The sequence below is a fragment of the Penicillium riverlandense genome, assembly GCF_028828495.1.
Source record: "Penicillium riverlandense strain IBT 135883 chromosome Unknown utg000003l_segment0_segment0, whole genome shotgun sequence".
Lineage (NCBI taxonomy): Eukaryota > Fungi > Ascomycota > Eurotiomycetes > Eurotiales > Aspergillaceae > Penicillium > Penicillium riverlandense.
Genome location: NW_026643196.1, coordinates 2,373,729 through 2,385,537, shown reverse-complemented (window position 1 = coordinate 2,385,537; position 11,809 = coordinate 2,373,729). Strand labels below are relative to the sequence as shown.

At 54.1% G+C, this 11,809-nt stretch overlaps 6 protein-coding genes across 6 annotated transcripts; 4 read left to right on the top strand and 2 right to left on the bottom strand.

Annotated features, from left to right (window-relative positions):
- Nucleotides 1-749: 749 nt before the first annotated feature.
- Nucleotides 750-1,199, top strand: N7474_004632 (DUF3759 domain-containing protein; the record flags this gene model as incomplete). Its single annotated transcript, XM_057196047.1, has 2 exons — nt 750-960; nt 1,030-1,199. The coding sequence occupies 2 exons, from the start codon at nt 750-752 to the stop codon at nt 1,197-1,199; spliced, it is 381 nt and encodes a 126-aa protein (XP_057053443.1).
- Nucleotides 1,200-1,675: 476 nt separating this feature from the next.
- Nucleotides 1,676-2,451, top strand: N7474_004631 (RNA-binding signal recognition particle subunit SEC65; the record flags this gene model as incomplete). Its single annotated transcript, XM_057196046.1, has 2 exons — nt 1,676-2,013; nt 2,067-2,451. 2 exons carry the CDS (start codon nt 1,676-1,678, stop codon nt 2,449-2,451), a joined length of 723 nt encoding a protein of 240 aa, XP_057053442.1.
- A 387-nt stretch (nt 2,452-2,838) lies between these two features.
- N7474_004630 (putative C6 transcription factor) lies at nt 2,839-6,387 on the top strand (the record flags this gene model as incomplete). The annotated part of the gene is made up of 5 exons (XM_057196045.1): nt 2,839-2,991; nt 3,046-3,584; nt 3,634-3,673; nt 3,728-4,754; nt 4,802-6,387. The coding sequence occupies 5 exons, from the start codon at nt 2,839-2,841 to the stop codon at nt 6,385-6,387; spliced, it is 3,345 nt and encodes a 1,114-aa protein (XP_057053441.1).
- A 376-nt stretch (nt 6,388-6,763) lies between these two features.
- N7474_004629 (translationally-controlled tumor protein) lies at nt 6,764-7,422 on the bottom strand (the record flags this gene model as incomplete). Its single annotated transcript, XM_057196044.1, has 3 exons — nt 6,764-6,848; nt 6,907-7,063; nt 7,125-7,422. 3 exons carry the CDS (start codon nt 7,420-7,422, stop codon nt 6,764-6,766), a joined length of 540 nt encoding a protein of 179 aa, XP_057053440.1.
- A 769-nt stretch (nt 7,423-8,191) lies between these two features.
- Nucleotides 8,192-9,515, top strand: sur2 (sphingosine hydroxylase; the record flags this gene model as incomplete). The annotated part of the gene is made up of 2 exons (XM_057196043.1): nt 8,192-8,882; nt 8,932-9,515. The coding sequence occupies 2 exons, from the start codon at nt 8,192-8,194 to the stop codon at nt 9,513-9,515; spliced, it is 1,275 nt and encodes a 424-aa protein (XP_057053439.1).
- Nucleotides 9,516-9,899: 384 nt separating this feature from the next.
- On the bottom strand, nt 9,900-11,429 carry N7474_004627 (uncharacterized protein; the record flags this gene model as incomplete). The annotated part of the gene is made up of 1 exon (XM_057196042.1): nt 9,900-11,429. One exon carries the CDS (start codon nt 11,427-11,429, stop codon nt 9,900-9,902), a length of 1,530 nt encoding a protein of 509 aa, XP_057053438.1.
- Nucleotides 11,430-11,809: the final 380 nt, after the last annotated feature.

Here is an 11,809-nt window from a genome sequence, read left to right as displayed (position 1 = left end):
GGAGGCCCACTAGCAGTTCTCAGATCTATAAAAACCACGTGGGCATTCGAATAACATTGTGATACAACATGGAACCCTCTGTATGAGGTGCAAGCCCACAACCCTCATTGACTTATCAAAACAAGATAGAGATGAGTGAGACTGAATCAGATATGATGTATCACGACAGATAGAGAACATAGCGCCCACAGTAATCCCTGATCCATTGAGACATGTGATAGTACCAAATCGACTCGTTGACCTCCTACTACGCTCGCCATGTCTGGCATTTGGGTCTAACATGTGGGATCCTTGCCTTATTGCTACAAGACAGCCGAATCTCCCACGTTCCTCGCCCAACTCTCTACCCCTCCTCGGGGAACCCCGCGCTAAAAGGGAAGTTTTGCCTAGGAGACACTGGTACCCCACCGAGGCAAAACACACCCACGGGCCCCTCAATTGAATCCCACCTACACATCTGCCGTCTCAACAATTGAGTAAGGAGCTGACGTGGATCATGCCCCAAAGAATGTTTCATAATTCGCCCCCTGAAAGCTTGCCATCCTATAGATAGACGGAACGTGCAAGTTGCGTGATGTGGCACTGGCTAGCCCCTGAAGTGATTGGCTCCGTTTCGCACTACGCTGGATGCCCCTCCTATATAAACCCCTCCTCCCCTCTTCTGCCCTTCCTCATCTTTACAACCTACAACTTTTCTCTACTTCAATTCAACCTTCCGAGCAACCAATCTTTCAAAATGGGCTGGTTCGATGGTGAGTTATACTCTGGTGCATGCCAAGCTCGGCTTAGCGTCTTGGCTTACCGTAAGTTGCATAGACGATTCTGAGCAGGCCAACTGCCACCGCCAGTGGAAGAACTCCAAGCCCGAGGAGCATGACCCCAGCTTCGTCCATGAGCTGATTGCCGGCGCCGCTAGCTATGAAGCTGCCAAGGCCTATGAGGAGCACGAGGAGCGCGAGGGTAAGCGAAACGACTCTGTTCATCCAGCTACCGAAGAAATGAATGCTCATCTATTGGTGATATGAACAGGCAAGCCGGAGAGCCACGAGAAGGCCAAGGAGATCATGGCTGGTTTTGCCGGTGCTTTCGTGGACCGCGAGGTTGAGACCCGGGGTCTGGACTTCGTCGATAAAGAGAAGGCCAAGCATCGCGCCCGCCAGCACATTGAGAAAGTTTCTCGTGAGGATGCTGGCTGGTAAAGAGCCAATTCCATATCAATGTGTCCTTCTAGGCTCGTTTTGAGAATTGATCACATTCGTTTAGCGGCTTGTCGTCCTTGTAAAGACACATGTTTAGTCCCATCGTAGATAAGCTTTATGATCGTTCGCTGGACATTTTGCTGGGCAATAGTTTATTTTCATACGCAGATCAATCTCAGGGCTGAACAGGCACTGCAAGTTGGAGAGACGAACTAGTCCATGGTATCCCTCCGGAGTGGCCATGTCGCACCAATCCCGCCAACTGGCCCGTGCGCCCCGCCCACAAACTCCGCCTCTGCTTTCCTTCCACGGTCATAACGGACCAGCTCAACACCACCGACCATGCCTCAACACGCCCGCGTCGAGGAGGTCGACTCCGATCCCGATGAGGTCGCCCCCTCCGACTTTGATGCTGGCGACGCCATCATTGCCCCAGCCAACATCCCCTCGCGCGCACCAGCAACCCCCCGCCCAACATGGCCAACATGGCCAACATGGCGAACATGGCCAATGCCGCCAATGAAGCCCAGATGGCCGAACCCCAGCGCGAGATCCCCAAACACTTCCAATGCCTCTATCCGATCTACTTTGACAAGACCCGCTCGCGCGCCGAGGGCCGCAAGGTGGGCGCCGAGCTGGCGGTGGAAAATCCGCTGGCTCGCGAAATCGCCGATGCGGTGCAGACGCTTGGATTGCAGGTCGGTCTGGAGCCGGAGAAGTTGCATCCGAAGGACTGGGCGAATCCGGGGCGCGTGCGTGTGCTGCTGAAGAATGAGGATGGGAAGTCAATGAATCCCAAGATTAAGAATAGTGCGTGTCTCCTTCTCCCTTCCTCTCTCTCTCCTTGCACATCAATTGGTCCCGCAGGAGCGGACTGACAACTTGCTATTCTTCAGAGCATCATCTCTACATCCTTGTCGCACAGTATTTGAAAGCCCACCCGACCAACGAGCAGTCCCCGTACCGATTACGGATCCGCGGCCTGCCAGTGCCCGACAGACTCCCCGATGCTCCCTCTGCGCCGCGCGGCTGGAAGATCGGAAAGATCCTGCCGATTCACTCGCCCGCCTACAGTGGTGGCGGGGTCAGTGACAACCCGTTGCAGGACGCCATGGCCGAGATGCAGAGCATGGGGGGAATGCCGGGAATGCCTGCGATTCCAGGCATGCCGGGGATGGACATGGGCGGGCCATCCGGGGCTGGTGGTGGTGCGGAAAAGAAAAAGAAGGAGAAGAAAAAGGGCAAGGCGTGATATATTCTAGGTTACCCTTTGACTTGCATTACATGGCGATGGGCGTTCTCTTGCTTTTGGATAGAATCGAGGCTCCTGAATACCTCGGATCGACCTGCTTTCTCCCGTCTTCTCCTGTGGATAGTTATTCTGTGATAGATACTTGAATCCGATGTACTATTCACATCTCCATGCAATCATCATGTCATGTCGTCAATTAAAGTCGTCCTCAATGATGCCTTACTGCCTGATGAGTAAACGCAGAGTCAATGTTGTCATTGGCCGGTCTTGCCCGACGATGGCTCCCCCGATCGCCGTTCCCCGCAGAACATTTGATAAAAGACCAAGACCAACGAACGACATTTCCTGGTCTCGTTGCCATGCTCCCTTGACAGGTCTAGGCTGATCATGAATCTCACTCCGGACATCCAGATCGCTCACGCCGACCCCGGCCGCCCTCGGTCATCCTCCCAGCGGGGTGGTGGGGGTGGAATGGCAGGCGGGCGCCAGATTACTCGCAATCGCGCGAGCTATAGCTGTCACATGTGTCGCCGGCGCAAGGTGAAATGCAACAAGGTAATACCTACGCTTGACTCGCTGCACGTGGGCTGCTAGCTAACATCTTTGGGCTCACTCCAGGTTCATCCCGTATGCGGAAACTGCGCGAAGAACGGGACCGAGTGCGTGTACGATGTGTCATCGCAGAGTGATGAGAATACGCGCGATTCATCCCGGCCGGGGCACGGAGTCAAGCGGAGGAGAGAGACTCCGCGCCCACTCGAGGAGGATGTGGATGAGCTGCAGTCGATCTACGGGCACCTCAAACAGGCGGGCACGTCAGCAGCCCACAAAGGAGCCATTGAAGCCCGGCTGGACAAGCTCATGTCGATGATTGAGCGCATTGGTGGGGATCAGGCTGTCGAAGCTGCAGAGAGACATGCGGCCAGTCTGGATCCAAGTGTGAAGGAGGAACCGCTGCCGAACAATGGCGGGAAGTGGTCGGGTTCGGAAAGGTCGGCGAGCCCGCGTCGAGCTGCGGCAGAGTCGAGTGGTGATGAGTTTCCGATTCCCTCGGGACAAGCGACAGACCTCGTTGATCCGGTGGGGAGTCTCAATTTGGGCCATCTGAGCTTGGAGGATGGTGGCAGGTCGAGGTGGGTTGTGTCCATGGATGGTGAGATGCCATTGCTAATGCTAGCTTAGATATGTTGGAACCACATATTGGGCTTACATCTCCCACGAGGCATGTCCCCCCATCCTCCTTTTACGGATTCCTCTGGCCTGACTGAAGATACAGATCAACGAGCTGAACCAGCTCCTCAGAGACCAGAATCGCTCGCATGACCAACCGGCTGCTTCCGATACCACTAGCCCGGGCATTACTGAACCAGCCAGCGCTGGAAGGACGTGGAAAGAGTCGATTGATAGTACGGCTTCACGTTCGACTGCATCCCCTGGATCCCGAGATTCTTTCCAGCAATCCATCATCTTCCCCTCCGGCGACTCTCCCTCGGTAAATGACAGAGTCGTGGAACCCGAAATGCTTGATCACGTCCCGACAAGACGTCAAAGCCATATTCTTTACAAGGGGTTCATGTCTGGGGTCCACGCGATCAGTCCAGTCGTTCACCCACCAAGCGTTCTTAAACTTTACAACGCCTTCTGGGACTGGTATGACTACAGATCTTATTCGGGGGACCCGTGCCCTGATCCCTCGTTTATTCCACTTCTATATGCCATTTGGTATGGCGGCTCCGTCACCGTTTCGATCCGAACAATCAAAGCTGAATTTAACGCCTCGTCCCGATTTGCTCTGTCCGGAATGTACAGCGAAGAAGTCACTCGCTGGTTGACCAAGATTGCCTTTCCTCGCAGCCCTTCTCTCCAGGGCCTGTCAGCCTACCTTATTGTGCAGACTATTCTGTCCAAAGAGGAAGAACCCCTGACGAGCAGCCTATTCGTCAGCCTTGCCATGCGCGTGGCACAGACTATGGGTCTCCATCGAGATCCAGCTCAGTTTGGGATTGAGGCATCCGAGGCAGAGTACCGACGCCGACTATGGTGGCATATCATGCATATGGACGGCCTCGTCGCGATGTCCAGTGGCCTGCCGCCGCTGGTTAGCGACGAGAATTACTGGGACGTTCGTGAGACGAGCGAGGTGAAAGATACCTTGCTGGGTACCCCTGCGGCTGAACGGTATGAACAGCAGGTGGCTTCTAACCGCCGTCCACCTGACAACCCCGATGATCCACTGCTGTGTGGTGGGCCGTCGATGGTGAATGTGTACTACCTGTCTGCAAGAGGGAAATACATCATGGCTCGTGAGTTATTTCGTGTCCAAATAAAGATCAATGCTAACTGTCACTAGGTGCCGTCCGGCGAATCCTCAAAATCCAATTGGGCATAAAGCCCTTGACTCGGAGTGATATGGAAGAGCTCCGATCAATTCTGCTTGACCTGCAGCTCAAGCTTAATTCCATTGTGAACCGGATCCCAGAGGGCAGGAACCCCGAGAATGTCTCGACAGAGCGGGACTTGTCCATGTCCAAATCGCCGGTGGAGTCTCAGTCTACTGAAACCGAACTTCCAGGTGACGGTCCCAATGGATGTCCCGAGCAATACCATTCCCCCGTTCTTGTGTCCTTCCACAAGTGGGCTAGAATCGTTCTGTCGCTATTCATTGACAAGGCTTTTTGTGTTGCCTACCAGCCCTTCCTCAAAAATGCCCGAAGTCGAATCTGGCCCGCGGCACGACAAAGTGCCCTTCGGCATTGCCACGGGTTCATGGGGAAATTCATCCAACTGGCAACCGATCCAGACTTCCAGCCGTTCCATTGGAGCTGGCCCGGCAACCATCAACCGATGCATGCGACGATGATCATGCTCATTGACCTCTACGAACGACCCTACAGTCCCGAGGCTTCCAAGTCACGCGCGTTCATCGACCGGATCCTGGCGCTGTCTGGGCCTGATGGCGGCGTGGTCGGTGGCGAGGATGGTGTCTCGGCGCAACGACCGCTGAAAGATGGTGGCCGGGAGGCGTGGAGCATGATCCGTCGTCTGCGCCAGAAAGCCTGGCAAAAGGCCGGCCTGAATCCGGACATGCTCTGGACCGAGCAAGATCAGATCCAAGCAGGCGTTACTTCCCCAGCAGCTGAACAGCGTGACCTGAATAAGGGGCCTTCTGACTCCGGATCATCGTCTACGCCTGGCATGACTTTGCTGCTGCCGAATCGTCAGCCCACCGACTTTGAACGCAAATTCTACAATATGACCCGCTCTCAAATGGATCCCTCCTCTCCTTTGGTTCACCCCAGTCCTCTACGGTACTCTTACCAGTTCCCACCACCCGGTTCCACCTCTGTCCCTACAGCTTCACCATCCGTCGCCGGACAATATTCTATATCTCCCGGAACAATGAGCAAGCCCGGCAGCTCCGTTGTATCTGGCTCCACAGCCTCGAACTCGCCCGGCGTCTCATCATCTCTAGGCGCGGCCGCATCAACCAACTCCCCTTCAGTCTCCTCTTCCATTCCCATGCCTCAACAACAACCACAACAACAACCACCTCCTAACTCTTCCCCCGCCATGTCCTTCCTAGATCCCACTCCGCAGAATGTATTACCTATGAATGTCCATGTCCCCACCCCTCCCTCAATGGTGGACCCCAACCTCAACTTCGACTGGGACCAATGGGACGCTGTCTTTGGTCAGCATCTCCCCGTCGCCGATGAGCTGATGGAACTCGACCCCGTTGCAGGGCTCGAGTTCCCGGATTTTGCTCCATCGGCCGCAGATGTCGGTATTGGGAATGCGGCCGTGCCGGACGTCTATGCCAATGCCATGCCCGGCGTGCCTCCAGTCGAGGCGAATGGTGGAGCTTTTCCGGCGCCGTGGACCGCGACTGGCGTGAATATGGGTGCCTCGCCGAGTGATTGGCCCGGGTATTGTTAATTATCATAATATCGATTACACTTGTAGTATGGACCATGCATACATGTATATCTCCATTTCCAGCCTACAGGTGTTTATCATTCCAGAGATTGAATGAGCGCAACGAGATCCTCAGATCCTACGCGAGACGACTACGTGTGAAAGGTATAGACCCGACATAACAATGGTAGATTCATGAGGCGTGACTCTTGACAATCGCAAAGATGCGACGTGCAGGATAGCTAGAACAGACCCGGACCGCCTGGCGGGAGGATATCTTGAAAGTCCGTCTCCCGTGAAGCGATGTAGGACCCGCATTACCTTCCTCCCCCTTTTCATAGCTTTCGTGTGTTTGCATTTTCTTCTCGCCCGCGCTGGAAAAAGAACAAAGGTCCGTTTAGACCTTGTTCTCTCTCAGACCGTGCTTCCAGAGGGTGGCGTACGGGGTGACGCCGTCATCGCGGAAGTCAATCAGGATGTGCCTGGGACAGACAGTTAGTTTGGGATAGTGCTTAGGTGGTGGAGAAGAACGGAACATACATGGCATCGCCGTCCATGGACTGGCCCATCAGGACATCGTAGTTGTCGTAGTTGCCCGAGATCTTCTTGATGGCGGCGGCGGCGTGGGCCTTGAACTCGGCAATGGCGTCCTTGTCATCCTTTTCCTCGAGCTTCTTGAGGACCTTCTTGACGTAGGCTATAATGGCCAACATTAGCAAATTTACAGTGCGTATTCGAAAGGGCAATTAATGACATACACTTCAGGTGAGACTTGAAGGCATCCTTGGAGGGCTTGAGGCCCTCCTCGGTCTTGAGCCAGACAAGACGGAACTGGTCCTCGATATCGTGGACCATCTTGGTCTCACCCTCACCGCCCTCCTCCTCGCCACCCTCAGCCGAGGGGTTGGCACCCTCGAGCTCGAAGTCCTCGTTGGCGGACTTCATGTACTTGCGGCAGTCGACCTCCCACAGGATGGGAACGTCCTTGTTCGGGACGATCTTGAAGGTGTCGGCCAACATCTCGTCGCCGGAGATAACGTCCTCGTAGATGATCATGGTGGCGGTGGGAGAGGGGGAGAATAACTGAACTGAACAGAAGAAATGGGATGAAGGGCTAAAGCGGGCTTATTAGGAGGGAAGAAAAAGAAAAATAGGAGGAGGGGAAGTTTTTTTCCTTAGTGGCGGGTCCCGTAGTGGGGTTTTGCTCTGTTTGTTTCAGTCTGGGGACAACAAAGAACCATTGAGTGATCACGTATGATAATTCGGGAAAGAACTACTCATAGCTATAGCTTAGGAGGATTGCTGGATCTGAATTATGGTCAATATTGCTCTGTAGATGCCCAGATACCGTTTAGTACATGTCAATACCATATAATACATCATCTCCCTCACAGTCCCGGCAGATACCGTCACAGCCTGTCACGCGGCCCTTTCCGGCTGGCGCCACCACCGGACTTTCTTTCTCCTGATCAGCGGCTGTGAACGGTCGGTCTTTCTTCATTCTCCTACTTCCCTCATTAAACAACTATCTTTCTCACTATCCTTCCCTACTTATTCTTACTCTCCTTCCATCTGTTCTTGAATGTGTGATTCCGTCTCATCCGGTTCCTCGATCGTGCCTGCCCATTAGTCTCCGACTCATCCTGGGCAGTCGCTGACGAGAGACGCTTCCTTTTTCCCCCGACACTCCTTTACCACTCCAGTTGCCGAGCGTCTCGCCTTATAGCTCCCGTGCTAATATTTGCGACCTTGATCCTTGACTGCGCATTGAAATTCACCTCTCAGAGTACTTATTGTGGCTGGAGCACGCCACTAATCACCCACCATGACTCTCAACACATCCGTCACGTTCGAGCTCCCTCCACTGCCGACATACACCTTGACCCCCCGAGAACCGCTGCTTGCTCCGATCCCAGATAATATCTTGGCCCTCATCCTGCCCATTGTCGCCTACTGGGTCTTGTCCATGTTCTATCACTTCCTCGATGTCAATGAATACTTCGTCCAGTACCGTCTACACACCCCCGCCGAAGTCTTAAAGCGAAACCATGTCAGCCGCTGGGAGGTTGTGCGCGATGTTATTTTGCAGCAGGTGATCCAAACGATCGCTGGGATGTCCATGTCATATTTCGACGCCGAGGAAGTGGTTGGCCGGGAGGAGTACGACGTGGCCGTGTGGGCACAGCGGCTCCGAATCGTCCAGAAAGCTTTGCCCCGCTTGTTGGCTCTTATTGGAGTCGACTCTCTCGGTCTGGCAAAGTCCTTGTCGCTGAATGGACACTCGATGTTGGCGGGAGTTCTGGCTGGAGGCTCGTATCCCGGTGTCACACAGTCCCTGCTTCTTGACACGGGAGCGGAAGTCGTGGCACCGGCGTTTGCTAGCTGGGAATTGTCGGTCGCCAGTTTCATCTACTGGTATCTCATCCCCGGTCTGCAGTTCGCACTGGCAGTCTGCATCGTCGATACCTGGCAGTACTTCTGGCACCGTGCCATGCACCTGAACCGGTGGCTCTATGGTAAGATGAATTACCCGCAAAGATTCGGACTCTAGCTGACCTAACCAAGTTACTTTCCATTCCCGCCACCATCGTCTCTACGTTCCTTACGCTTTCGGGGCCCTTTACAACCATCCCGTTGAGGGATTCCTTCTGGACACGGCGGGCACGGGCGTGGGCTTCTTGGTCTCCTGCATGACCAACCGCCAGGCTATATGGTTCTTTACCTTGTCGACCATCAAGACCGTCGATGACCACTGTGGCTACGCCTTCCCCTGGGATCCTTTGCAGCACGTCACATCCAACAACGCAGCTTATCACGACATCCACCACCAAAGCTGGGGCATTAAGAACAACTTTTCGCAGCCGTTCTTCATTTTCTGGGACCGTCTGCTCAATACTCAGTGGAAAGGCGAGGTTAAGCTTCGCTATGAGCGATCCCGCGAATCCGCTCAGAGACAGGTGGACATGGACGCTGCGAATGCGCCGCCCGCTGTCAGCTCGAAAGCCCACGAACATGAGCCCGCTGTTGTTTCATCGGAAGGACCCGCAGGCCGTACACGCCTGCGCCGCAAAACCGCTACGCTGTCGCCGCGGGTTGACAGCCTCAAAGGCGCGACCCATGGCATGTCCGGCAGCGTCCTCCAAAGCTGAGAAAATACTTCCTAATGCATTCTGTTGATCCTATAGGAGTTTGCTGGTCATCTCCTTGTCGGTGGTTTCAATCGTTCTTTTTTCTAATGTCCATGAATCGCTAATTCCGGTGTATTAATACTCTGAGAATGTTCGAGTCATGCTTTGTATATGCCTTCCTGAACGGCCTACTGTCGCTAATGTCTATTCTTTTTCTATCTCTACTTGCTCAGGCATACAGATAACAAAAATAATAAAGCAATCTGGAGTTATGCCAATCTATATAGGAACTAGAGCACCAACAACTGTCCTCCATCCCCGTGCAACCACAATAACATCAACTTGGGACCAAAAGAGATCCTTAACATCATTTATTCCCACCTAACCACACCTCTCCAATCTACCTCAAATAACATTCCCCTCATCACAAACCAAACTCCAGGTCGTCATAGCCGGCGACGGATCCCACTGTCGCCGTGGCGGCTGATAGCCCTCATCCTCACACGGCACATCCGTCCAGTCGCTGTCCGAGTACTCAGACGGAGAGTACTGGTAAACCAGTGGAACCTCCACAGAGCCCGTGGACTGGTGATGCTGAGCACTGGGGAACTCACTGCATCGCTTCGTACTGGTCTTGGTGCATCTGCGCTGCTCGCCCATCCTGGGTTCGGCCGGCGTAATCGTCGATGGATTCCTGCTCCGTGAAGACAAGGATTTGTCTTGCACTCCGAGTGTTTGGTACGACTGGATCAGTTCATCGATCTGCTCGTCGATGTCGGAGCCCCATTTGCTGTGCGCCTGGGCTTGCGATAGGGCTCTTCGTGGGTTGGGAACCGCTGGGCTTGGGATCGTCCTTGGAGGCTCCGGGTTTACGGGTCGCTCTGGAATAGTTTGGCGGCTGATGTTTCTGGATGCTGGGCCAGCAGCTATGGATCGTTGGGGTCGCTTGTCCCAGAATATGTTCCTGGGGGCACCCCCATTTTGAGAAGACGACGAGACCGTTGCTTGACCGGAGCGACCAGGGTTCTTCACTGGCACGGGGGTGATTTGAGGTGATACTACCGAGCTTGGATCTGGTCGAGGGAGAATATCCTTCAGAGCATGACTGTCGTTGTGGTGCTTCGAAGTCGTCTTCCCATTCTTGTGATGTTGACTTCTGTGCTCGCGATTGGGATCCTCGTGCCAGGCCCGAATACAGCGTTTCCGGGTGAGTTTGAGCGTGTTGGCCAGCTGATTGGCGGTGCCGTGCAATCCGTCAGATTCAGCGCCGAAACGATTCAGACTCTCATCGATGAAGGGCATCAGCCGGCACAGACGGTGCTTCTTGCAAGTACGGGTCCGGCTTTGCAGCACCACGAACAGGCTGCGAACCGTGTACTTGTCCGCCGCAATGCGCGCCACAATGCATGCCGCACAGCCGTTGATCTGGTACGCCCATGCCATGGGTGCCACAGGCCGGCCAGCCCCAGGTCTGGTCCACATTCCTTTCAGGGCCTGGAGACTAGACAGGATCTCCTGCTCAACGGACCCGACGAGTTGAGGGAATGCTTCGAACTTGCGGAGGTGCACTGTGACCTCATTTTGCACAAGGCGCAGGATGTCGTTGATCAAGTCCGGATTCAGCGAGCGATGCACCTCGCACAGCGTGCTGGGCTGCCACCTTGACTGGATCGAGCGCATGGAGAAGGACCATTCCTTGCGCAGACGCTTCGGCAGTGCTTCGATCATCTTTTGAATGTTGCATCCCTGCTGTGAGGCATGGTCGTGCGTGTTGTCTAGGTGTAGAACCTCCGTTAGCTGCTTCACTTCTGCCCGCGTCAGTTCAGTGACTAACCGCGGGTATACGTTTGGCGATGTCCGGGCTGCGTGTCTGGCCTCTTGGGTGATGAAGGTCCGAGGAGGCTCTTTCTTTTTTGTGCTGCCGTGTCGCTTCATTCTGGAGAAGAGAGTCCTTGATTGGTATTCTTGGAATAGGTCGGTGGACCGAATGTGCATCCAAAGTTGGCGATGATGATATCTTGACCAGGGCATGCACGAATTATTTAACTGTTGATCTGAAACAATAGATCGAGGAACCGTTGGTCTTTCTGTAGGAATTTGCCGGGAGTTTCTTTCGTTTCATCGTCAAAGGCATTGTGAGTCTGCAGGGATCTACCGGCTGAACATCGTTCTTTGGGTCTTAGGGTCTTTTATAGAATTCGACTTTGTTCTTGTGGCACTCCCGTTCTTTGTTCATCTGCGTCGATAGACTCGGTTTCTTTCTCTCTTTCTCTCTTTGCTTTTGTATAGTTACTGTCAATGCACCTGATGGATGC